The sequence below is a fragment of the Cervus canadensis genome, chromosome 1 (genome assembly GCF_019320065.1).
Source record: "Cervus canadensis isolate Bull #8, Minnesota chromosome 1, ASM1932006v1, whole genome shotgun sequence".
In the NCBI taxonomy this organism is placed as follows: Eukaryota; Metazoa; Chordata; class Mammalia; order Artiodactyla; family Cervidae; genus Cervus; species Cervus canadensis.
In genome coordinates, this window is record NC_057386.1 from 17,448,076 (window position 1) to 17,474,691 (window position 26,616).

General features: G+C 52.5%; 1 protein-coding gene and 1 non-coding gene across 7 annotated transcripts in view; both read left to right on the top strand.

Annotated features, from left to right (window-relative positions):
- Nucleotides 1-26,616, top strand: part of ARHGAP27 (Rho GTPase activating protein 27) — a 37,465-nt gene that overhangs the window by 5,998 nt on the left and 4,851 nt on the right. The window contains exons 1-10 of one of the 6 annotated variants that reach the window (XM_043466232.1): nucleotides 16,006-16,196; nucleotides 20,822-21,235; nucleotides 21,493-21,675; nucleotides 21,877-21,957; nucleotides 22,030-22,119; nucleotides 22,245-22,328; nucleotides 22,372-22,374; nucleotides 22,475-22,542; nucleotides 22,839-22,929; nucleotides 23,419-23,523. In XM_043466232.1, coding sequence (XP_043322167.1) covers nucleotides 16,140-16,196; nucleotides 20,822-21,235; nucleotides 21,493-21,675; nucleotides 21,877-21,957; nucleotides 22,030-22,119; nucleotides 22,245-22,328; nucleotides 22,372-22,374; nucleotides 22,475-22,542; nucleotides 22,839-22,929; nucleotides 23,419-23,523 — 1,176 coding nt within the window. In that variant the 5' untranslated portion in view covers nucleotides 16,006-16,139. Of the gene's footprint in view, nucleotides 1-2,354; nucleotides 2,482-16,005; nucleotides 16,197-20,818; nucleotides 21,236-21,492; nucleotides 21,676-21,876; nucleotides 21,958-22,029; nucleotides 22,120-22,244; nucleotides 22,329-22,371; nucleotides 22,375-22,474; nucleotides 22,543-22,838; nucleotides 22,930-23,418; nucleotides 23,524-26,616 lie in introns of those variants that run through there. The other 5 variants (XM_043466223.1, XM_043466204.1, XM_043466212.1 and 2 more) reach the window with 5 other exon arrangements.
- LOC122425143 lies at nucleotides 1,228-1,334 on the top strand. Its single transcript, XR_006264720.1, has one exon. It is a non-coding gene; the product is annotated as a U6 spliceosomal RNA (small nuclear RNA).

The following is a 26,616-nucleotide window of genomic DNA, read 5'->3' on the forward strand; positions in this document are numbered from 1 at the left end:
GGGGAAGGGGATTGAGGGAAGACCTCTGCGGCTGGGCCTTGGAGAATGATGAGGACCTTCATGGTCTCCCAGGCATGCAGCGATGGCAGAAGATTTGGGAGGCAGGCTGGGTGGGACCTGGTGGCCAGTGGGCTGAGGGGGTGGGTAGGAAATCAGGAGGAGTTCCAGTCTCCCAGTTTGCACACTGGCCCTGACGGTGGTGCTGTTTGAGGCCTGGATAACCAGGGAGGAGGAGGTGGAGGAAAGATGCGATGCCCACTCTGTCCGTGCCTGGTTCCAGTCTGGGACAGCTAGGACTGCTGCCCAGGAGGAGGCCCTCGGTGTGTGATAGTGGAGCGATGGGTGTGGACAAGAGCACCTGAGACAGTCCCGGGGCCACTGCATTCGAGACAGCCCCAGGGCCACAGCATTTGGGTGATAGAGGGAGGAGAGGGGAGCGAAAGAGGAAGGAACAGCCAGGGAACAAGAAGGAAATGCGAGCAGAGTACTGGCCCCAAAGCCAAGGAGTGTCCAGGAGAAAAGAGAAGTGAGATAAAGGCCACTGAGCTTTTATCAGAAGCGGCCGCCAGAAGGTCCGCAGCTACCTTATCAGGAGCTGGTCCAGGAGTTGCTGAAGGCAGAGAGCAAAGGGGCAGAGGAATGAAGGTTGAGGACAGAGGTGCAGAGTGAAGACAATTCTCAGAAACTAGACAGAGAGGGGAGACGCTGTGTGGCCAGATGTGGGTGTAAATCTTGGGTGGAGGCTCCCCAGAATCTCCTGAGAAGGGCAGGAAGACAGGAGGCAGAGGATGGCGAGGAGGTAGATGAAGAGATTCCACCCCAGGAGAAAGAAGTGAGGAGCAGAAGCTGGGAGCAAGGGGGAGAAGGGGGAGGAGGTGGAGGGGGGAGGAGAGGGGGGAAGGGGAGGAGGGGGAGGGATGTGTGGATGGAGGTGACGTGGGGTCATCAGAGCAGGTGGGGACAGTGTCCAGTGGATGGACCGTCGGACGAGGGGAGAGGGTGATGAGGAGGGCAGGATGATTGGCAGAGGCAGCGACTGGCGCCCCTAGAAGCGAGGCACCTCTACCACCTGGGGCATTTCACCAGTCACTCAGCTAGGTTAGCACGTGGTGGGCACCTGCTGTGGGTTGGCCACTGGGACACACAGCCTGGGAAGACGCAACAATCCCTGTCTCAAAGGGGCTAACAGTTCTACGAGCTCTCATCCTGTGAGCTCTCACCCTCCCAGTGTTCACTCTGGCAGCACATAAATTCAAATTGGAACAATACAGAGGAGATTAGCATGGCCCCTGAACAAGGATGACACGGAAGTTCGTGAAGTGTTCCATATTTCAAAAACAAAACAACTCATATTCCCAGTGGCTCGGAAGGCAGGCCTGGGCACACCCCACATTTGCCCTGAGTACAGACAGAGGTTCAAAGAGGTTTAGGGACTGACCAAAGGTCACACAGCCAGGAGGAGGCGGTGTCAAGATCAGATGCATTCCTCCAGACCCCAAACCCCGGCTGAGTCCCAGGCTTTCAGCCTTGGCCACCCCGTTCCCCTCACCAAGGACAGTACAAGCCCAAAGCAAACACGTGTTCACCTTTCAGAGGTGCCCTGTCATGGGCACCGGGGCAAGGAGGAGGCAGGAATTCTCTGCGCCTAATGGTGAGGTGGGAGAATGAGATGTCCCAAGAGAGGGTAGAGGGCCTTCCTGGTGGCTCAGTGATAAGGGACCCGCCTGCCAATGCAGGAGACGCGTTCGACCCCTGGTCCAGGATGATCCCCTGGAGAAGGAAATGGCAACCTGCTCCCGTGTTCTTGCCTGGAAAATCCCATGGACAGAGGAGCCTACAGTCCATAGGGTCGGACACAATCGGTAACTAAACAGGAGAGAGGAAGAAGCACCCCTTCCGAGGAGGGAGAGAGGGAGGAGGGGGAGGAAAGTGGAGGACTCTACCCGCCCTCCCCGCACCCCCCCCACCACACACACACACACACACACACACACACACACACACAGCCAGGTGACCGCCCCCCACCACACACACACACACACACACACACACAGCCAGGTGACCGCCCCCCACCACACACACACACACACACACACATACACACACACACACACACACACACACACGTGCTGCCAGGAGGCAGTCTGGGAGCCTGGGGAAGCCAGGTGAGGAAGGGGCCTCTGTGACTCCTCCCCAGAAACTAATGCAGGGCCCACCCCTGGGCCAGGGGCCTTCCGACCCCGGGGATTCCAGGGTGTGGTCACCACCACACCCTAGAATGACTCAGAAGTGGGAAGGGCCAAGCCAGCCACCTGGACTGGAGCCCGCCCCTGCTGCCGGGCATTGGCCACTGGGAGGAAGGGGTCACAGCCCCGGCCTCCGCGGCGTCTCAGGCAAACAGCCCAGGAGGCGCCGCACCTGAGCAGGTTCCAGACTGCTAGGAGCCCCAGGGCGCTCCTTCCTCCTCCTCGGCCAGGACTGGTGAGTGACCAGGAAATGTGCCCTGGAGTCGGGACCCTGGGGGAGGAGGGGCGCGCCTCAGTGGTTTTCCCTCACCTTCCTGAGTCCCCTCCGGATCATTCCGTGAGCCCATCCCAGAAGAGAACCCACCCGGGGACCCCTGCTGCCACGAGCCCTGCCCTTCTCTCTGGATCCCGGCCCACACTCCATGGGACAGACTCCAAGGGCAGCCCCAGGGAGCTGTGACCGAGATGAGGGAACTGATCTTGGACAGACCCAGCTAGATCCCCCTTTGGGACCAGCCGGCAGGAGGGGGGGCTTCTGAAAAGGAGGCTGGTCAGAACAGAGGAGCGGAGGCCAAGTGGAGGGACTGACGCGTCCCCTTGTCCATCCTCCCCCCTTCTAACAGCTCTCCCCACTGCCCAGTTAGGGTAGCTGTCCTAGGGTGGCCCGGCTGGTTTCTTTACACCTGGCCTGAACACACCCTCCCATGACTCATCTGCAGCCCCAAGCTGACCCAAGAGCCCCACTGCCCAGCCTGTGACCTGGTTTGTGAAAGAGTAGGTCCTAGGGGACCCTCCCTCCCATGCTTACCCACATTCCTGGCCACTGAGAGCCCTCCCTGCCCATTGTTCCCAAGGTGGAAAGGCACAGCCTCCCGCCCCGCAGACTATTGTCACTGGGTGGTCCCCCCTCCCCCAACCCCACCCCCAGCCCGGGTCTCTTTTCACCCGGTTCCCTTCAGCCCCCAGGCCTCCTGAGACAATCCCGTGGCAAGCCCCCCTGCCTCCCCACTTCCTCCCTCAGCTCCGGCAGCCTGCTTCACCCTATTCTTATTTGCTCTGCTCTTCCTGGAGCTGTCGGTCCAATAGTGGGAGAGGATGGGCAGTCGGTACTGAATGCCAACCCCGATGGCCGGTCAGCGTCAAGTCCCGGGCACGGGAAAGCCCGTGATCATGACTGGGGGTATCTGGTGGTCAGAACACGGTCGCGGTTCCACAGCAGTGTTGGGGGGATTTGGAGCTGGATCTAGGTGGGGCTTCCCTGGTGGCTCAGATGGTAAAGAACCTGCCTGCTTGCTGGAGACCGGGATTCGTTCCCTGGGTCGGGAAGATCCCCTGGAGAAGGGAATGGCTACTCGCTCCAGTATTCTTGCCTGAAGAATTCCATGGACAGAGGAGCCTGGTGAGCTCCTGGTGAGGCCATGGGGTCACAAAGAGTCGGACAAGACTGAGCGACTAACACCACTTTTACTAGGTTGAGCAGTGAGGGGACACTTGATGTTGGTTGGTGTCCAGGGAAATGGGGGTGCTAGGGCTGGGTCCTGGGGAGGGGTGCTTGCTAACACTCAGAGACTCTGTTTCCAAACTGAGGAAGGATTGTGGTGTTGGGGGATTTCCAGAGCTGCTGCCTTGACAAGGTGAGGTCTGCAGGGCCCTCTGTCCAGCCCCAGCTCTGGGCTCCATGCTGCCGCCCTGCATCTCTCCTTCCGCTGCCTGGAGGTCCACAGCGAGCATGAAGGGGAGCAGGTCAGGGGTATGTGTCTAGGCTTCGTGTCTGTCCTGGAGGCTGCAGGCACTTGGGCCCGAGAGGGGCCTGCCTCCAATCCTGCCAGCCATCTTCCTTCCTCATTATACAACTGGAGGATTGTTGCCTGGTCTGAATTTGCAAATTACTGTTTCCCCCATTATGGCTTCCCCGGTGGCTCAGCGTCAAGAATCCACCTGCCATGCTGGAGCCATAGGAGACATGGATTCAATCCCTGGGTGGGGAAGATCCCCTGAAGGGGGGCATGGGGTGTATTGCCTGGAGAATACCTCCCAGTTCCCTTGTGGTTCGGCAGGTAAAGAATCCGCCTGCAATGCGGGAGACCTGTGTTCAATCCCTGGGTTGGGAAGATCCCCTGGAGAAGGGAAAGGCTACCCACTCCAGTATTCTGGCCTGGAGAATGCCATGGACTGTATAGTCCATGGGGTCACAAAGAGTCGGACACAATGAGCGACTTTCACTTTCCCTTCACATTCTGCCTCGGAGGATCCCATGGACAGAGGACCCTGGAGGGCTACAGTCGATGGGATTGCAGAGTCAGACACGACTGAAGCGCGTGAGCAGGCACGTTCCCCTATAGAGATAGTTTGTGTGTGTGTGTTTAGTCGCTCAGTCATGTCCGACTCTTTGTGACCATGGACTGTAGCCCACCAGGCTCCTCTGTCCATGGAGTTTCTCCAGGCAAGAATACTGGAGTGGGTTGCCATACCCTCCTCCAGGGGATTTTCCCCACCCAGGGATAGAACCCAGGTCTCCCGCGTTGTAAGCGGATTCTTTACCATCTGAGCCACTAGGAAAACCCATAAAGGTAGTTTAACCCCATTACAAATATTTGGATAATGGGGGGATTTCAATCTAATGATTCGGGGTTGTGGTTTCTCTCCATCCATTCTGCTTTCCTAGGCTTACATGTTGGGGAGTTTTACAGACATAGGATTGTCCCAGTGTACACTGACATTTATGCTGCACTTTTTTGCTTCCACATCTCTTGATTCAGTAAAAAGCAGGTAATGGAGACAATGAAAAATCAGAGGCGGTCCCTGGAATGAAGGTAGCTTACATTCCAGAAGGAGTGACTGACAAATAAATGACAGTTACACTATTCTGTGTTGAATTCCAGTGCAGAGTGCTATGGGGGGACACGTCCAAGGAGCACCCCACCCCATCCCACTCTCTCAGGTGAGAGGGAAATCTACAATCCTGTCCAAGGAGGTGATCTCAGAGGTTAATTCTAACGGCTTCTACAATTCAGCCTCCTGAGAAACCTTCTGGACCTGGTGCTTTGTCAGTGGCAGATTTTATTTATTAATTTTGCTCATCAATGGTAATTAGTCTTTTCAGGTTTTCCACTGGTTCGCTAGTTAATTTTGGCCATGTCACTTTTTATTTTATTTATTTTTGGCAGTTTTTTTATTTTACCAGGTTAGTATTCCTTTTTTTCCTAGATTTGTAAAAGTTCCACTTTTGTTATGGATTTCCTTCTGGCCTAGTAAATAATCTTTTTTTTTTAATAATAATCTTTCTTTTTACGTTTTCAAAGTTCTTCAAAGACAGAGAAAACCTGCACATTTTCTTTCTTTCTTTGGTTGCATCAGATCTTCATTACATCCTATAGGATCTTGGCGGCACACAAACTATCTAGTTGTGGCTTGCAGGCTTAGTTGCTCATTACATGTGGGATCTTCCTGGACCAGGAATCAAACCTGTGTCCCCTGCATTGACAGACGGATTCTTAACCAAAGGGCCACCAGGGAGGTCCCTGTATATTTTCTATACAAATATTTTTGTATACTTAAGGGATGTAAGGTTCCATATGTATCAAATCAAGTTTAGTGATCATTCAAATACATTTTCTCTATATGCTTCTTTTCTTCTTTTGTTCTGATTCTGATAGAGGTTTATTAAATCTCCGTCTCAAATTCTCTCTATAAAGTGCTTCATGTACTTTTTCAAAAAAGGTTTATTTATTCATTTATTTTTATTTTTGGTGGTACTGGGTCTTCATTGCTGTGCCCAGGCTTTCTCTAGTAGTGATGAGTGGAGGCTACTCTTCATCGCGTGCACTGGCTTCTCACAGTGGGGGCTTCTCTTGTTTGTGGCGCATGGGCTATAGAGAGTGGGCTCAGTAGTTATGGCTCATGGGCTTTGTTGCTCCATGGCGTGTGGGATCTTCCCAGACCAGGGATCAAACCCATGTCCCGTGCATTGGCAACTGGATTCTTAACCACTGGACCACCAGGGAAACCCTTTTCTCATAATAGTTTTTGCTTTTTCGATTTAACTATAATGCTATTGGGAGCATACAGATTTTGACTGTCTTGTCATCACAAATTGTGTCTTTGTATCATTATGTCATAGGAGAAGGCAGTGGCACCCCACTCCAGTATTCTTGCCTGGAAAATTCCATGAAAGGAGGAGCCTGGCAGGCTGCAGTCCATGGGGTCGCTAAGAGTCAGACACGACTGAGCGACTTCACTTTCACTTTTCACTTTCATGCATTGGAGAAGGAAATGGCAACCCACTCCAGTGTTCTTGCCTGGAGAATCCCAGGGACGGGGGAGCCTTGTGGGCTGCCGTCTATGGGGTAGCACAGAGTCAGACACGGCTGAAGTGACTTAGCAGCAGCAGCATCAGTATGTCATATCCCTTTTTATCCTGCTTAGTGCCTGTTGCTCAGTAGCTCAGCTGTGTCTGACTCTTTGCGACCCATCCACTGCAGCACACCAGTCTTGCCAGTCCATCACCGTCTCCCAGAGCTTGCTCAAACTCATGCCCGCTGAGTCGGTGATGCCATCCAACCATCTCATCCTCTGTCATCCCCTTCTCCTCCTGTCTTCAATCTTTCCCAGCATCAGGGTCTTTTCTAATAGTCAGATCTTCGCATTAGTATTTGAACTTCAGCTTCAAATATTTGAAGTATTTGAACTTCAGCTTCAGCATCAGTCCTTCTAATGAATATTCAGGATTGATCTCCTTTAGGATTGACTGATTTGATCTCCTTGCAGTCCAAGGGACTCTCAAGAGTCTTCTCTAATACCACAGTTCAAAAGCATCAATTCTTCAATACTCAGCCTTCGTTTAAAAAAAAATAATAATAATGTTTGAAAATAAAAGGACACAGAGAGATACCAGCAAGTGAAAAGGTAAAATAAAATGAAATAAAAAGGAAGTATGACCATATTAATAACAGAAAGGTAGAATTTCAGGTTTAAGCTTTTCACTTGTTGGTATCTCTCTGTGTCCTTTTATTTTCAACCATTATCATTTTTTAATTGAAAAAAAAGCATATTTCTTGTGTGTATCATATCACTGCTTTTTAAACCCAAGCTGTCTCTTAATGGGATAATTCAGTCTGTTCACATTTCGTTTAACAATTGGTACACTGTCCTTGATTTTATTACTAGTGGTTTATGTTACATTTATTGGTTTACCTTACGGTATTCTTTTCCCCTTCGATGAGGTTGCTACTGATTCCCTTTTTTCTCCTTCTGTTAATCTCTTGTCTTTCTGTTCTTTCTCATCATTAGTGGCTTCTGTTTTTCCCTCCGGCTCCTAATCCAATGTGTTCTAGAGCATGTGTGTGATGAGGATTCTTTTTCTCAGCGACCCATCTGGAACTCACAGATCCCTGCCAGTCTGTAGACTTGGGTCTGTTTTTCAGTTTAGGGAAATCTTGTTAACATGACTATTGTTTCTTTTCCTTTTTCCTTTGCATGTTGGCTCTCCTGGCTGGATCTCCCAGTTTCTTATCTTTTCCCTCTTCACTTCCACCTCTATGTGCTTTTGCTCTGAGGTTTGAGATATAGAGATATGTGTGGCCTGATCTCCCAGGCCATACATTTGAATATCAAGAGTAACTATCTTCTCCCCCAATTAGTAGTACAACACTATATTTTAAAGTTCTAAAGCAGTCCTTTTCTTCTTCTTTTGTGCCTTACTTGAATCTCAGAGAGTTTTTTCTTCTTGTTGTTCACATTGTAATTGTATTTTCCAGCCCTCTATCTTGTGAATAGCCTCAAGGTACGCATTTTTTCTTTTAAACTAGGTTATATGCTTACGTGTTTTTTTTTAATCAAAGCATTAAAAAGTATATAGCAATAATTCTCATACACATCATGGCTTCCTTGCCCTGTTCTTTATCAGCTTAAAAGTTACCACTTTAATCAATTCTTTCTCTATTCTCCCAGAATTGCTTTCTGCAAACACAGACTAGTATAATATATTGATTATTTTCTGTCTGTCTTACACAAAGATAGTGTTAGTTAGTTAGAATAGGGAAAAGGAGTCCAGAATGGCGGTGGCTAAAAAGAACTGAAAGGGAAAAGCCCGCAAAAATAGAACAAAGGAAGGTCTGAGGACCGGAGTGAGAACCTCAGATAAAACAAACAACACTCCTGGCTGGCCCAATTTGCATAGGACAGGCCCAGGGACAGAGAAACATATAAAAAGAGGAGCCAAAGCCCTCTTCTCTCTCTTTCCCGCGGGATGGGGCGCTCTTCTCTTCGCGTCTTTGGGTCGACGTGCCCTCACGCCTCGAAGATGGATTTTCCTGCTATTATCTAAATAAAATAGAGCTGTAACACTGATTTATTTAAGAGCTATAACACGGTCGAGACCTGAGAGCTGTGACCCGCCGAGGGGGCTTTAAGGTCCGTCACTCCAGATTTTTGTTGTGACGAGACAAAGAACCGAGGAACATACACTCGCCTGACAATAGTATGCAGGACATCTTGTTTCTTATTTATTTATTTTTTGCCTTTTTTATTTAACCATGTGCCCTGGAGCTTGTACATAGAAAGTATCCTTCCTTATAGCTACATGGTTTCCCATTGTAGGGACGTAGCTTAAATCATTTAACCAGAAACCACTGCTGATGGGCACTTGGATTGTGTCCTATCTTTTGCTATTACAAACAATATTATAATAAATAATCTTTTACACCTGTACAGATAAATCACAGAGAAATCCCAAAAGTACAGTTGCTGGGGCAAAGGGTAAACAGTAGGTATTTTTTAGATGTTGACAAATTGCTGCACTCAGGGCTTATATCAATTTGCTCTCCCACCAACACAAATGAACACACCTGTCTCCCCTCAGCCTTGCCAACTGAGTGTCATCAAAATATTGTTTTCTGCCAATCTGATCATAAAGTACATTATCTTAAGGTAGCTTGAGTTTGCATTTCTCTTTCCAGTGAGAATGAGCATCTTTTTATGTATCTGAGGACTATTTGTTTCTCTTTTTCTGTGAATGGTCTGTTCCTGTCCTTGGCCCATTTATATATTGAGTTATTGGTCTTTTTTCTAAATTGGTTTCTAGGTGGTCCTTCTATAGGGAAAATAGCCCTTTGCCTATTACATGAGCTGTAATCCCTTGTCAAAGTTCGTCTTTTGGCTTTGCTAATGATATTTTTTTGCCATTCAAGTTTTCTTGAAATACATTTGTGTAGCCAAGTGTATAAACCACTTATCTTATGGTGTTTAGATTTAGAACATTGTTACAAAGGCTTTTTTTTTTAATAGAGAATTTTGCTCATATTTTCCTCCTTGAGTATTGTTATGTCTTCACTTTTAACATGAATCTTTGATGCTTTGGGGGTATGTCTGAGTGGACAGAGTGAGGTATAGACTCATCTTTAATTATCTTTTTTTTCCTGAATGGTCACCCAGCTGTCCCATCCCCCTTTATACTGACAAGTTCTTCCCGCCATGATTTGTGATGGTGTCTTTAGGGTGTCCTGAGTCCTGGTCATGCTGGGGTCTGATAGCAATGGCCTGTTTGGTGGCTCTGTTTGTTCCACCTTTCTCCAGCGCCATCAGAGGAGTGATTATATATCTTGGCTCATCAGGGTTGGAGGTGAGATGCTAGAACGCCCCACTTCGTGGGGGTCCCTAGAGCAGTAGTGGTCTCTCGCCTCCTTGGCAAGACCAGCCTTAAGCACAGAGGCTGCTTGGCCCACCTACTTGGCTCCCCATCAGCTCCTGGGGGCAAGGGGTCTGGACAAGGCTCACCCTGCCTTCACTCCAGGGTCCCATGGCAGGCATAGTTTGCCCTGGGGTTTCCCAGGTCCCAGCCTGTCTCAGGGCCTCTCACCTGTGCCAGCCAGGTCCCACCCATTCATCTTCCCCAGCCCCAACTTGGTTTGGGCAGTAGAGGGTAGCAGTTAGGAGGGCAATAGAAGCAGGGCATGTTTAAGCTGCCATATTTCCAGAATCCTTGGCCCCAGAACTGTATCTTAAAGGGAGAGAAATTCCTTTGTCTGTGATAGATTGGGAACAGAGGGGAGCTGGAAGGGCTGGTCTGTTTCCAGATAAGAAATAATGAATACCTTGTGGAGTAGTAACACAAGAAGAGTTAAAAAAAATTTTTTGAAGGTTTTTTCTTTGCCTTTTATTATGAAATTTTTCAATCATATGAAAAAGTAAAAAAGAATACTGACATGAATATAATTATACCTATTACCTAGATTCAACTATTACTATTTTCCATGTTTGTTCTATCTTTTTTGCCAAGAATAAAATTATAAAAGTTGTAAGTTCCAGGCTTCATTATATTTCACCCTTGAAAACTTCCCTGATATCAGGGCTTCCCTGATAGCTTAGTTGGTAAAGAATCCACCTGTCATGCAGGAGCCCGCAGTTCGATTCCTGGGTCAGAGAGAAGGGATAGGCTACCCACTCCAGTATTGGGCTTCTCTTGTGGCTCAGCTGGTAAAGAATCCACCTGCAATGAGGGAGACCTGGGTTCGATCCCTGGGTTGGGAAGATCCCCTGGAGAAGGGAGGGAAAGACTACCCACTCCAGTATTCTTGGCCTGGAGAATTCCATGGACGTGCAAAGAGTCAGACACAACTGAGCGACTTTCACTTCACTTCCCTGGAAAACTTCAGCATGCATCTCCTTAAAATGATCTTTTTCTCTGTAACCATGATAGCATTACATTAATGCCTTAATGTAGTCTAAGATTCTGGCCATAGTCAAATTTCCCCCATTATCCTAAGACAGGTCTCTCATAGCCAGTTCAAACCAGGATCTAATCCTATGCATTCATTGCATTTGATTGAACTCTCCCTAGACAACCCCTTCCTTTTCCTTCTGCCCTGACATGGACAAAGAGACCAGACCAGTTTTCCTGTAGAATGTCTGTTTTATTTATTCTTAAAATATTTATTTATTTGGCTGCACCAGGTCTTAGTAGTGGGTGCATGGCATCTTCGATCTGCCTTGAGGCATTCGAGATCTTTTTTAGTTGTGGCATGCGGAATATTCAGTTGAAGTACATGAAACCTTTAGTTACAGCGTGTGAACTCTTAGTTGTGGCATGTGGAATCTAGTTTCCTGACCAGGGATTGAACTCAGGCCCCCTGCATTGGGAATTCGAAGTTTCAGCCACTGGACCACCAGAGACTTCCCAGAATGTCTGTTTTAGATTTGAATGTTGGCTTCCTGTGGTGATGTTCCCATGTTCCTCTAACCCTGGTGTTACCTGGGGACTTGTGATTCTGAAAGATTTCCATAAGTAGGGTCACCAGGACTCTGAGACAGATGAGACAAGAGAAGCAGGAAATCAAGGGTGACTCTAGGTCTCTGCTTGAGCACCAGAGGTGATGCTGAGATGGGGAGAAGGAGGAAGATGAACTCAGTTTGTGTATCTTTTCAGTGTATCAAGGACATCCCCGGGCAGTTGGATTGCTCAACCTGGAAATACAGTTGCAAGTTGTTAACCTAATAAAGTGGGTTGAACTTTCCCGGGACAGTCGGGTGAGAGGCAGAGATGAGATAGCAAGCACTCAGGAGACGGGCAGAGGAAGGAAGCAGACCAAGAGGCCACAGCCTGAGGCATCCAGGAGTGGGAGGATGATAAAGACTACCTACGAGATGAGCCAGGCCAGACCAGGACCAAACTTGCCCTTGAGGTTGTGGGAGACCTGAGGGAGAGAGGGAGACCTGAGACCTTGAGGAGGTCTGAGATAGCAGATGGCGAGATGCTAGGTGAACAGACTCCTTTGAGAAGTTGGCTCTGAACAGAAGGAGGGGAGGGCTGGTTCCAGTGTTGTAGCCATGCATTCCAGCAAACAAACTCACTCAGAAAGACAATGCAGATAGTGGAGTTCAGTTTATTACACCGGAGGGCACAAGGCAGAGTCTCTTCTTAGCCAAGGACCCCAACCAGTTTTTGTGAAAACCTTATATACCCTAAGCATATGTGCCCAAACCCACCTCTCCAAACTCCCTGAACCTAGTGTGAACAAAGGAAAAAGAAAGATACAATCAAAGTTAACCTGTGATTCATATGCCTTAAGCCTAGGTAGTTAACAGTGGACAATTATCAATAGGCCTGTGGTCATACCCCAATAAGCATAATAGAATGTATGATTCTATTCGATTTCACAGATAATTAGGGTATTCTTTTAGGGATGGAGAGCCCTGGGGCTCTTCCTTCCGGGGGCCTGGTTTTCCAGTTGGTATGTGGTTTCCATAGATACTGGGCAAACCGCAGAGATTGTGGCTCAAAGTCCACAGTCTGGCCCAAGATGGAATCCTGCTTTCAAGATAGAGCCTGTTCTGTTTCCTCCTTCACCAGGGGCACACTTTTTTTTTTCCCAAGGTGGAGAGACCTGGAGTTTGTTGAAATGCCAAAGGGACAGAGGCAGTCAGGTGGATGGGACTGGAGATTTGAGATGAGGCAGCTCCTGAGCAGATGAGAGTCACTTGGGTTCCCAGGGCTCAGCTTGGGGAGGTCGGCTTGGACAGGCGGACCCTGAGCCCCCATCAGGGTGGGAGAAGGAAAGTTGAGCACAGGTGCAGATTGGCTGAAGGGGGCGGCAGAAGATGACCACCCTGCCACATTGTGCCACCTCCTGAGGTTGGCTCAGGAGGGTCCTTGAGCCATTTCTTTTTAACTAATTAATTGTTTTGGCTGCACTGGGTCTTCATTGCTGTGTGCAGGCTTGCTCTAGTTGTGGTGACTGGGGTCCACTCTCTAATGCCCGTGCTCCGGCTTCTCTTTGCGGTGGCTTCTCTTGCAGGCCACAGTAGTTGTGGCACATGGGCTTAGTTGCCCCGTGGCACATGGAATCTTCCCAGACCAGGGATCGAGCCCATGTCCTCTGCACTGGCAGATGGGTTCTTAACCGCTGGACCACCAGGGAAGTCCGATAGACCACTTCTGATTCCTCCCAGCCCAGCAGCAGGAAACCTCCTGGGTGTCTGCCAGCCTTCCTCAGAGCCCAGGCGATGGTGAGTGGTGAAGGGGCTCCACCCTAGGCCTCACCCAGGAGGAGCAGGCCAACCAGACAGCTTCTCAAGGTCACCAAGAGGCTAGGGGCAGAGTCCAAAACCAAGGGCACTCAATCAAAACCCAAAGCAAAGAAAAGCAGAACTGTAACCCTGCTCTCTTCCCCACAACTGCAAGCGGGTGTGGGAACTAGGGCATCAGCTTGGCTCCTTCACACCAACCAACCCTATGAGAGAGGAGAGAATGACAACCCATTGGATAAAGAGACTGAGGCCCAGAGATCCCAGGGGTCCAGAGATCCCAGGGGTCTCCCAGAGAGAAACTGAGGCAGAGTCTACACAAGATGCCAGGTTTCTGGACTCCATCTCTATTCTTTTTTCCTTTTAATTGAATGGAGCTTCTGCCCCAATTCCAGGAGAAGAACCTCACCCCAGGTCATTTACATTTGGAATCTCATCACACTAGATGCTTCTGGTGGGGTGGGGCCAGGCATGGCTACCTGTAGTCTAAGGTTTGAGAACCCCTGCCGGCTGACCCCCAGCCTCCCCACCGCACGTTGGTGAAAGGGTGGCTCTGGGTTAGGGGTGGGTATGGAGTGAGACCTGGACTCTGTCCTGGAGAAGGCGTGCCCAGAGGAGGGGCAGACGCCAGACCTGGGGCGGTTCTGTCCACGGCTAAGTCCCTGGGGGCAAAGATCACCATTCATTTCCTCACCACCACCCACCCATCCCAGCTGGATGGCAGAAAGCAGGCTCTCAGGCCCAGAGTCAGCCCAGGAGGTCCTGTCCCGCCTCCTCCATCCAGCCCCTCTGGCCAGTCCCTGGGCTAAGGCACTGGTCTACAGACATTTCTCTTGCCTCTGGCCCCAGAGACCGGAAGGGATTTTCCGGTTGCACCTGCTCCCGGCCGGACATGTCAGTGAGGTTTTGGGAAGATGGGTGAGATGCTGCTGACTTCTTCTGGTCCCTCCCCCAGCATGTACCTCTGGAGGCAGGAGGGTGTGGTGAGCGAGGAGGACCCCGGGGAGTCCCGGGGGAGCCGCGGTGGTCACCACCTCCTCTCACTGGGGGAGGGGCAGCCTCCTCTGTAACCCAGACCGGCCGGATCTGTGTGGGGTTGGCTCCATCCCTGGAGTGTGGGGCCAGAGCCCAGGGGGAGAGCCCAGGTGTGGGAGCCAAGCCTCTTACAGAGGAGGGGAGGGGGTGGGGTGCTGGCTGCCTTTCCTGTGGTCCCAGCCTCCTCCCGCCACTCACTCCTGGCCTCTGCCTCCAGGAGACCCTGTCGCTCCTGGTTCCTGCCGCAAGCAGACCCTGCTCCCCAGTTGCACCTGCAGGACAGTACCGAGGGCCTGGGCTCCCACCCCTGTCCTCCTGTCTCCCTTCCCCACTCCAGCTCCTCCCTAGTTGCTCTGTTGCCCTGGAATTTACAGTGGCTCTTCCCACCTGTCTTCCGGCTTGACTGCACCTCTCTAGGTGGCTGTGTGTGTGTGTGTGTGTGTGTGTGTGTGTGTGTGTACCCTGGCCCTCCGGGTGGAGACAAAGTGACGTGTCATATGTGTAACAAGTGTGAGGACTCCAGGTCTCTCGGGGAGGGGATGAGTGTGTCCCTGGGCTGCTGGCTTCTAGGTTGGGGCACAGGCGATGGTAGAGAGGCGGTACTGGAACTCTGAGGGCAGAGTAGGGCACAGGCCCCAGACTTGCTCTGGATGGGGTCTCCCCAAGTGTCCCACACCCCGAATCCATGGCAGGCCTGGCTCTACTTGGGTGTCCCCATGCTGAGCCCACAGTGGGTGCAAGGGAGGAGAGCCTGGGGGATGTGGGCCGGGGAGGAAGGAGAGTCAGGGCTCGGGGCTAGAGGATGACTGATATGGGAGATGAGGGCCCTGGGATCCCGGTGAAAGGGTGAAGGTCAGAGCGGAAGCAGGAATGCTTAGCCACTGCCGGAGCGCCTTCGGGCTGGCGGGTCGGGGGCACTTGGGGCTGAGGAGGAAGCACCTCTGAGGGGGTTAATGAAGACAAGATGGACCCAAGGGCTTGGAGGACAGACCACAGACAGGCTGTGTCCTCTGTGAGCACCCACCTGCTGAGGGGTGAAGAGACAAGAGGCTAGAAGGAAGCTCTCAGGGTAGGACGGGAGAGCTAGTCCATGCCCCCTTTCTCTGGTCCATGGAGAGTGGGGATGGGGCCTGGGCATACTTGTGCATGTGTGTGGGCACGCCCGCGGGGGTGGACACATGCGTCTGGGTGACCAAGGCTGCAGGAGGCAGACCCAGGCGGTCAGGCGGGTAGATGGCGGTGTGGTCAGAACCCCTCCGGTCCTCCACGTGGCTGGAGGGATCCGGACCCAGCTCCCTCTGAGACCACATCTGCCCAAACCCCTTCCTCTTTGAGATATTCCTCCCCCCCTCCACATACAAGCTTCCTCTTTTCCATCACATCCTCCCTGGGCCTTAGGGGAGTCGATGGCCACTCATTGTCCAGTCTCCTGCAGCTCAGGCTCCAGCTGCCCCCTCTGGCAGCCCCCATCTGTGCAGCCCACCCTTCCCCCCGCCCCCGCAGGCCTAATGCCATCCTGCATGAAGCCTGCCCCATGGCTGTGTCTGGGCCTGGGATTCAGAACTCACTGGTAATCAGAGCGCCGAGTGGGGTGGTCCGTGGTTTCCCTGGACATAAAAATACCCCCGACCGGAGGCACCCCCACCCTGTCTCAGGCAACCTCCGTCTCAGGCAACACTTCCGCAGCCCTGACAGGAAATGGGCTGGAGGCTCAGCCTCCCGCCATCTCAAGGCAACTTCTTGTTTCCCTGTTGCCTGTGCCAGTCTTGGGGTTGTACCCCTTAACTCCACCCCCAGAGCCTTCCCAGGGCTGCATCCCAGCAGCTCAGAGGGAACAGGATGGTGGACATCATCTCCAAACTGACCAAGAGGAAGAGTCGGGAGCTGCGGGGGCAGGTAGGGGACCCTGGCACCGGGGGTGAGCTCAGCCTCTGATGGGGATGGCAGAGGGGCCTGTGGGGCCCAGGGGCTGCCGGTCCGGCCTCCATCCTCTGGCTCCGTTAGGAGCTCAGGGAGCAGAGTCAGGAACTGGGAGCCTCACGGAGGTTGGGACTCCTCCCTTCTTTCCTCTTTCCTTCTCCTAGACCCCACCTGTCTCCCCGGGGGTGGCATAGGGATGCTGAGAGGCGGTGATCGCTTGGGGATGGTGGACAGTGGGGAGGTGGGGCAGAGAAAGGGGCAAGCCTGTCACCTGCTTGTGGGCAAAGGAAAGACTGGTGATGAGAACGGCTGGCGGGCTGGGGGACCTGGGTAGCTGGGTGTGGTGACAGCCGGGCCCCTCTTGGCTCTGTTCTCGGTTCTGAGGTGGGAGACCACTTCTTCGTTCCCATTCAGTGTCCCCTGTGTCTCTCACCTGCCTGCCGTGTGGGCCCCCAGAGCCCCTGGTGCCCCAGGCAGGCCCGGTGGACGGGCTGTGTCTGCATCTGGCCTGCGCCTCCAGGAGTTGGGGGCGGGGAGGCAGCCCCACTCCAGTCTGGCCGAGCTCCCCGCTGGAAGGCCTGAGGGCCTGGAGAGCCTGGTTCCACCTGGCTTCCAAGAGCCAGTCTGCACCTGGCTGTGGCTGCGCCAGGAGAGGAAGGCAGCTCTGTTTTATTAGTAGCACTGTGGGGGCTGTACAGAGAGTTCTAGAGTTTGAAGGGGCCTCGGGGCTACTTCAGCCCAGCTCTTTCTGCAGGGCTGCGGCAACCCTAGTAGGGGCTGGACTCCACTTGCCTACCTCGCAAGAAGGCCCCTCACAACCTGCCCAGGCAGCCTGTGTCTCTGGGGCAGCGCCAATCCTTAGACTGTGCTTCCCTCTAAGGTGCATTGCCTGGCCCCCGTTTGGCCTCAGATTGCAGTCTGGAGCCCCACGGTGTAATTCTGTGTCTTCTCTTCCTGCTGACAGCCCTGTCACAAGGGGGGCCTAAATTTCTACCTCCCAGATCTCCTCTGTACCAGCTGGGGGTGTTCCTTGTACAAGATTCCCATCAGCCCGACCAGCCTGGGACTCCCCGTGGACTCAGCCAAGGCCAGCAGCCTGGCCAAGTGCAAATCCCCATGTCCAAGAGCCTGTCTCCTTCACTGGTTCCCTTCCAGCTCCTGTCCCAGGGACGAGCAAGGCCACTGCCGCAGTGGGTCCAGCTGGGGTGGGTAGGAGGTATGTCTGATTATCCACCTGCCTCCACCTGCTGCCTCTATCCTGTCCTCCCAAGGATTTTCTTGGTTTCTGTACCTGAATGCTCATTTTCAGGAAGTTCTTGCTCAGAGCTAACCCCAGTCTCTCCTGTAGTGTCAGATGTGTTTGGGTTTCTTTTTTCTTTTTTTTTTAAATATTTATCTAGCTGTGTCAGGTCCTAGTTGCAGCCTGCAGGATCTTTCATCGCAGCTCACAGACTCTCTAGTTTCGGCACACAAGTTCTAGGTATTTTTGGTTTTTGCTTGTCGCTAAGTTTGGCATGGAATTGACTTGCATTCCCTGGTGTCTCAGACTGTAAAGAATCTGCCTGTAATGCAGGAGACCTAGGTTCAATCCTTGGGTCGGGAAGATCCCCTGGAGAAGGGAATGGCAACCCACTCCAGTATGCTTGCCTGGGGAATCTCATAGACAGAGGAGCCCGGTGGGCTACAGTCCATGGGATCACAGAGAGTGACTAACACTATCACTTTCACTCAAGCAGTGAGTGTTTTTGGTGGATTGGCTGTGTGCCTCAGGGCATTGGACCATCTGCTGGGGGGTCAGCTGTGGTCAGTTACATCATCCTGGATCTAGATCTCAAGAATCTCCTGCCTTTGAGGGGGCAGAGAAGGTAGACAGATGGATGGACAACAAACAGACCACCAAGGCAGAACGCCACTGGGCCCAACAGAGTGACTAAGCAGAGTGCCAGCTGGTTAGACTTCTCACCGGAGGGAGCATGCTTCCTCCAGGTGAAACTTGTGAGCTGAGCACCAGCAGAGGATCAGGACAGACAGGGAATTGAGACCGGGGGTGGTTCCAGAGGGTGGGAACATCTGGAGCGTAGGCACAGGTTGGGGGTGGGGGAGAACTGGTTTAAGAAGATGCCTTTTATGTCTGGGGGAGGGTCAGCAGGCCAGTGTGGTTGGAATACAGGATGTCACAGGAGAGCTGTTGTGGACAAAGAGAAAAAAGAAGTGGTGTGGAAGGTCCCATTTCAGCCAGACAGGAGTTTGTGGGGCGAGGGAGCAGAGTGAACTGGGAGGAATGCTCAAGTCTTGCCACCTCCAGGCCTGGGACCGGTCACACTGTCTAAACTGGTAACACCCCCTTCTATTTTTGCTTTCTTGTCAGCAGCAGTCATCACTGAGGCGCAGTGCATTTCCTTACCACTCTGCTGGGTTCCCTGCTCACCCCACCACCATTCACACGCGTGTTGCACTAGTGTAGCGGCCCCACCAGGGCAGATTTGTGTCTGACTGTCCACAGCTGCATTCCCAATGCCCAGACCTGTGCCCGGCACAGAGCAGGCAGATCTTTGCTGGCCAAATGGGTGCTTTTGGAGGCCCAGTGAGAGGTTGCATTGAGCAGGACACACTTCCCCTCTTGAGTAGTTTATAGCTGAGTGAAGGTGTTACAGCAGTGGAGGAACTTCTATGATTTGTTTTTTTTTTTTTAAGAGATTTACTGTCAAAAAAAAAAAATTTGTTGCTGAAAAAAAAAAAATGAAACAAAACCAAATCCAATTCCTATAATTACACAACCCAGAGATAACCACTGTTAACATTTCAGAGAGTTACTTTTTTTTTTTTTCAGAGAGTTACTTTAAAAATGGAAATTGTGCGAAGTTTACGATTAAAAAAAATTTGTTTTTTTATTTGGCTGCATCGGGTCTTAGTTGCAGCAAGGACACAGAATCTCCATTATGGCATGTGGGTGCACAGGCTTCTCTCTAGTTGGGGCTCATGGGCTTTAAAGCTCGTGAGCACAGTAGTTGTGGCACACAGGCTTAGTTGCTCCTTGGCATGCGGGATCCTAGTTCCCTGAATAGGGTTCAAATCTTTGTTCCCTGCATGAAAAGATGGATTCTTAACCACTGGACCACCAGGGAAGTCCCTGAGTTTACCATTTTGAAATCTGCTTTTCCCTTGTACCATTATGCATTCTTAGAACACAGTATTAATCTCATGCTATCTGCTGTCTGGAGTTTGATAGTGTCATTATTTTTCTTTTTAATGGGTACTAGGCTGGGTGTGAGTGGAGAAGGAAATGGCAACCCACTCCAGTGTTCTTGCCTGGAGGATCCCAGGGCTGGGGGCACCTGGTGGGCTGCCGTCTATGAGGTCGCATAGAGTCAGACACAACTGAAGCGACTTAGCAGCAGCAGCAGCAGCAGGCTGGGTGTGGTGGTCACACAGGAGAAATCTCAGGAAAGATCTTAAACCTGACACCTGAGCTGAGTCCTAAAGGAGGAATAGGAGTCAGCCAAGTGAGAAAGGGGTAGGGAGAGGTTCAGGGTGTGAATGAGCTGACGTCTGTAGCAGACTCAGCAGAGAGGGTGGGGGCCTCCAGCAACTGGGTGCTGCTGGAGCTTAAAGTTCAAGGCGAGGGCCAGGAGTGGCAGGAAATATGGGGGGGAGACAGTCAGGTGATGGACGGCCTCTGGTGCCCTGGTAAGGGCTTAGACTTTGCCCAGAAGGCAGCAGGGAACCCTGCGGCCTTTAAGCATGACCAGATTTATAGTCTGTATAACTGGACCCTCCAGAGGGTAAGGGGAGGGGCCTCATCTGAGGGGCGGGGCCTAGCCAGAGTGGGCGGATCTGGCTCTTGACCCCGCCTCTCTCTCCCCCTTCACTTTGCTTTGGTTGGGTGGGGAGAGACGCATACCCTTTTTTTTTTGCCCTTCTTCCTTCCTTCCCGTCTGGCGCTTTCCCTTTCTCTTGTCTGGAATTGATTCTGAGGTCTGCAATCCCTGTGTTGGGGAAGTGTCAGTTCCAAACCCCAAACCAGAGGCGGCAGTGTGGGCTCCAGTTCCGGACCTTTTTTGGCGAAGGAAGAGGGAGGGCTGGGTGTTCTTGGTGGGGGTTGTAGAAGGCAGCAGGGCCCTGCCCTCAAGTGTCCTGAGGCCATTTCGCTGTTCCTGCGTAGTCTGACTCACACCTGTGAGTGTGCAGCTGGGAGAATTTAGCTGTTAGTATTTTACTATTGTTAATAAGTCACTTCAGTCGTGTCCGACTCTGTGCAACCCCATGGACAGCAGCCCACCAGGTTCCTCCACCCCTGGGATTCTCCAGTCAAGAATACTGGAGTGGGTTGCCATTTCCTTCTCCAATTGTTAATAATTAATGTAGCTGCCCCACGCTTCTGGAGCACTTCATATTTTGCAAAGCACTTTCCAGAACAAGTCCTCATTTTCTCTTCACTACGACTTCCGGAGCGAGGGCAGGGCAGACATTTTGCAGTTGGGGGAACCGAGGCCGAGAGGTGCTGAGACTTGCTGAAAGTCGCCCGAGTGGCGAGTGTGCGAGTGGGGACAGTGTGACCGCTTAGCAGGCCCGAAGGTCACGTCTCCTTTCTCCTCGAGCAGGTGGACGAGCCCCCGGAGCCCGTGTACGCGAACGTAGAGAGGCAGCCTCCGGCCACATCGCCGCGCGCTGCCGCCGCCCCTCGCAGTGTGGGAGACTCGGTGTGGGAGACACACACGGACGCCGGCACCGGGCGCCCCTACTACTACAACCCGGAGACGGGCGTGACCACCTGGGAGTCGCCCTTCGAGGCTGCCGAGGGCGCCGCCAGCCCGGCCACGTCCCCGGCCTCGGTGGGCAGCCACGAGAGCCTCGAGACCGAGTGGGGCCAGTACTGGGATGAGGAGAGCCGCAGGGTGTTCTTCTACAACCCGCTGACGGGAGAGACGGCTTGGGAGGACGAGTTCGAGGACCAGCCGGAGGACGAGCAGGAGATGCAGCCAGGCCTGAGCCCCGGCAGCCCCAGGGACCAGAGGGTGAGGGGCGGGGCCTTGTCAGGATGGGCGGGGCTGACTTTGAGAGCCTCTGACCCCGCCTCCTGCCCCCGCACAGCCTGGGGTCCGAGAAGGAGGGGCCTTGGTCGTCGGTGGGTGGGGCTGTCACTGAGGGCCTTTGACCCCGCCTCTCTCAACTTGGGGGAACTAGGGTGGGGGGGCGTGGCATGGGCCGAAAGGGCGGGGCGCCAGGTGTCACTCCTGGCTCTGAGAATTTCTGGCTTTTCTGCTTCTTGCAGCCCCCCACCCCCGAGACGGACTACCCCGATTTGCTGGCCAGTTACCCAGAGGAAGACTATTCCCCCGTGGGCTCCCTCAGTGAGCCCGGCCCCGCCTCTCCCTCTCTCACACCCCCAGGCTGGTCTCGCCATGTGAGCCCAGATGGGCAGACGGTGTACACCAACAACATCACCGAAGAACAGGTAGGGGCAGCGGGCAGATGGGCGCAGACAGCCGTGGGGTCGCTCCCCTTACCACCCTATGCTGAAGTTCCCGCGCGGGCTTGATGCCAGCCCAAGACTGTGTGTCCCACGCCTGCCCTCTAAACTCCTTGGGGCTCTGGAGGGAAACTTTTGTTCCCCTGTCCTGTGAGCTAAGCGGCCTGACCATCCCTCTCCCCACAGTGGGTGAGGCTGGAGAACCAACATGGGAAGCCTTACTTCTACAACCCAGATGACGCCTCCGTTCAGTGGGCTCTGCCCCAGGTAACTACCTGGGGAAAGGAGAGTGCCTGGGAGAGAGGTGGGGGCTCAATATGACAGTGTCTTTCTCCCCAGGTCCCAGTCCCCGTCCCTGCCCCTCGAAACATCCACAAATCCAGCCAGAACAGTGAGACCCCAGCCCAGGCCAGCCCCCCAGAAGAGAAGGTAAGGGAGGGGGCATGTAGGACCTGGCAGGACCCCACAGAAAAATTGGGGTGTTTCTGGAGGATCTACGATTAGGTCTGGAAGCACATCTCCACCATAGGCCCAAGCACTACCCTGGGCTAAAGGAACCTGGGTTCTGGGTTGTCCCAGGCTCAGAGCTGGACAAGGCTGGGAGCTGGAAGGATGTCTCTCCTGCTTCTGGGGCTTCTGTGGGAGCAAGCACCCCCCACCACTGGCCAGGTGCCAGCAAAGAGGGTTCAGTGGAGACTCAGGCCCAACCTGTAGGGAGCTGCTGGCTAAGAGGGAGAGTGGCTCCTCCCCTTAACTGCCTCCTCCTTCACCCTCTTTCTCTAAGATCAAGACCCTGGACAAGGCAGGCGTGCTCCATCGCACCAAGATAGTGGACAAAGGAAAGCGGCTCCGGTGAGAGCTCAGCTGCCTCCAGACCCCAGGGTGGGCCTTAATGATGATGTTCACTGAGCACCTCCAGTATGCCAAGCTCTTATTAACCCTTTATGAGGTCCTGGGAGGACCCTGAGGCACAGAGACATGATTTGCCCAACGCCCCTTGACTACCAGGTGTTAGCCCTGGGAGTCCGCCTCTCATGGCTGGGTGCCCCAAGCTGTGTTCTTAAACTCTGTGCCCTGCTCCTGGGGGTGGGGGTGGGGCGCCTCAACCCAGGACCAACCCAAGCCCTGCCACCACCGCCGCTACCCAGGAAGAAGCACTGGAGCGCCTCCTGGACAGTGCTGGAGGGCGGAGTCCTGACTTTCTTCAAAGACTCGAAAAACTCAGCTGCCGGTGGCCTGGTAAGGCCCAGACCTCCAGGGCAGGGGCCACCCCATCTGCTCCTGACTCCCGAGGGGCTTTGCTTAATCAGGTTTGCCAAAGGCTAGGTCTGAGACCATGGAATGTGAGGGTCCAGGGGGCAATGAGAGCAGGTCATCCCAGGACAAGCAGGTCCAGCCACATCGGGTGTGGGAACCAGTCCTTGAGGACGGACAGCTCCAGTCTGGTGGGCAGGGAAGCTGGAAACCAGACGTACCTGCTCGCAGAGATGGGACTGCACTCCTTTTTCCTTTCCTCTCCTAGGTGGGCAGAGAGCAAACAACCGGCTAGCCCCCAGGCTCCATGGTTCTAGGAACTCTTGGGTCCCTTGCCTCCAGAGCCATGACCCCCATTGTGCCTAGAGCCAAGGCAGCCTGGTGGATTGGAGCCAGGATGCTGTGACAGACCGGAGCTGAGGTGCGGGTGTCCTGAAACCATACTCCCTCCAACCCTTTTTCCCTTCTCCACAGAGGCAGCCTTCCAAGTTCTCCACCCCTGAGTTCACGGTGGACCTGAAGGGGGCCTCTCTCGCCTGGGCCCCCAAAGACAAATCCAGCAAGAAGAATGTGCTGGAGGTGAGTGGTGGGGGTGAGGAGAAGGAGAAGGAGCCTACTGATGGCTTGGGGCCCTCACTAAGCAAGCCCTGAGCAGGGGGACCCTGGCAGAGCTGGGGTTGGAATTCTCGGGGCTCAAAACCAAAGCTGCCCCCACCTTGGGGACCTGTCCACAGTGTTTCCAGGCATCAAGATTCTGCAGCTCCCTCTCCAGAAGTGGAGCTCCCTGGAGTCCTTTGTCCCCGAGTAGGGGTCCCTGGGGAATAACACTGTCACGCCTGGAAGGGCAGTCCTCATCCCACTGCTTTGGCCTGAGACAGAAGGAGATGCTGGGTCCCCCCTACTCAGGCTGATAGCCTGGGACACCTCCTCTGGCTGGTTAGAGCCCAGCTTCCAATCGGAAGTGAATAAACCAGGGCAGGACAGTGGACACATTTCTCAGGCTCCCCCTCAGGAAGAGAGGCCAGATGGGGCCCAGGCAAGAGCCTCTCAGGCCACACCCTGCACTGTCCATGTGTTGTCTTGTTTTTAAACTACTCTTATCCTCATCTGGGCTTCTCCAGGTGGCACAGTGGTAAAGAATCTGCCTACCAATGCAGGAGACATAAGAAATGTGGATTCGATCCCTGGATTGGGAAGATCCCCTAGAACAGGAAGTGGCAACCCACTCCAGTATTCTTGCCTGGAAAATTCCAGGGACAGAGGAGCCTGGTGGGCTACAGTCCATGGGGTCGCAAAGAGTCAGACATGACAGAAATTAAACAGGCACGCACCCTCACCTCAGTCTCCAAGTGTTTTGAGGCAGCTCACAATGAAAATGCACATAGGTGAGGTGGTAAAAGCTACTGAAAAGCCAGGAGCAGGAAAAACAAGTTAGAGGAAGAGGGCAGTGTGGAGTGGGATTAGGAAACAGGGGACGTACAGATACTACAGTTATTGTTGCTGAAAAAAAGTCAGCTTCTGGTTTCCTGGCAGCCAGAGTGAAACATGGCTCTCATTATTGGGTCAGGGGAGTGAGGAGGAAACCATTGTAGATTTTGAGGGAAATCAAAGCTTTTTCCTAACCCTTGGCTCTAGAAGAAATTTTTAGTGCACAGCTTTATTCTAGTTTAGTAAGGGACTCTTGGGGTTGCTTCAGGTAACCTTTGCGGAAAGCCAAAAAATGCATGACCTTCCATTTCAGCTCAGAAAAAGCAATTCTGCAAGGAGCTTGAGTGTGTTGTGTAATGATGGTTCACCCAGCTTCACTCAGTTTTAGAATCAGAGTATCCACAGAGCAGGGACTTCCCTGATGGCTCAGTGGCAAAGAATCTGCCTGCCAATGAGGGAGGCATGGGTTCAATCCCTGAGTCAGGAAGATCCCCTGGAGGAGGGCATGGCAACCCACTCCAGTATTCTTGCCTGGAGAATTCCATGGACAGAGGATCCTGGCAGGCTGCAGTCCATGGGGTGTGACATGACTTAAGAACTAAACAACAACAATCCACAGAGCAGAGCTGGAAACCAGTTGTATCTCCTGAGCTCTGATCAGTAGGTCTGGAGCCTTCTCCAGACTCGACCGAGTAGAGTTCTGTGATCGACTAGCTATGTCTGTTGTGAACATCAGATTGAGAGGGACATCATATTTGAACTGGAGGGCAAGTCTTCAAACAGTGCTCTCTGAATGTCACCTCTCTGACTGGGTTTTTGATGAAAGTTTCAGAGTAGACACTTCTGAGTTGTCTTTTCTGGCAAAGACCAGAAGGCAGATGGTGCTCTTGGAAGCGCCTCAAGCTGACAGGAAGGCTGACAGTCTAGAATGGAAATCCTGGAGTCCCCAGCTTCCCACTGGCTGGCAGTCATCTTCCCTCCACTCAGAGGTGGAAAGAAAGTGAAAGTGAAAGTCATTCAGTTGTGTCTGACTCTTTGTGACCTCATGGGTATACAGTCCATGGAATTCTCTAGGCCAGAATACTGGAGTGGGTTGCCTTTCCCTTCTCCAGGGACTCTTCCCAACCCAGGTCTCCTGCATTGTGGGCAGATTCTTTACCAGCTGAGCCACAAGGGAAGCCCAAGAATACTGGAGTGAGTAGCCTAACCCTTCTCTAGAGGGTCTTCCTGACCCAGGAATTGAACCGGGGTCTCCTGCATTGCAGGCAGATTCTTTATCAACTGAGCTATCAGGGAAGCCTGCCACCTATAGGCAACTTCAGATTTTTCTCAAGCATGTGTGCATGCTAAGTCACTTCAGTCGTGTCCAACTCTTTTCGACCCTATGGACTGTAACCTATCAGGCTTCTCTGTCCATGGGATTCTTAGGCAAGAATACTGGGCTGGGTTCCCATGCCTTCCTCCACGGGATCTTCCCGACCCAGATATAGAACTCTTTCATCTCACCTGCATTAATAGGCAGGTTCTTTACCACTAGTGCCTCCTGGGAAGCCCTTTTACAAGAGACCACCCTAAATACTGTATCATCAAGGATGGCTAGTCTTCCGAGTTGTCCTAGCATCCCCTGACAGTGGCTGGCTTGAGTTCTGCCTGCCTGTGCATTCAACAGAATGAATGTCTTGTACAATATACTGATACGTAACTAGACAGATTTGCCTTCGGTATGAAACTCGAATGTGAACTGATTACCATTTTGAGACAGCTGCCGAAAAGAATGGCAATTGTTTTAGAAGCATTGTTAGGCCATTCGTTCTCTGGAATAACAGATAGGGCCCCTGTCAGTTTAGATTAGAATGAGGTTGTGCTCTCTGCCCACTGAAGGTTCTCTGGTCTTTGCAGGGAGGAAGATGGAGTAGAACATGCAGGTTTGTTTTGTTTTGCGTTTGAAAGCATTTTAAATTCCATTCAAGTCTAAGTTAAATAAGTAGACAGCCAAAGCACTGCGCTGAGTCTGGAAGCTATAACCTGTCTGAGACAGTTTTATCTATTTATTTATTTATTCAGCTGTGTCGAGTCTTAGTTACAGCACACAGGTTCTTTGTTGTGTTATATTGGATCTTTCATTGCGGTGCATGGAATCTCTAGTTGGGGTGCATGGGCTTAGTTGCTCTGCTGCATGGGGAAATCTTAGTACCCAGACCAGGGATCCAACTGGTGTCTGCTGCATTCAAGGCAGATCCTTAA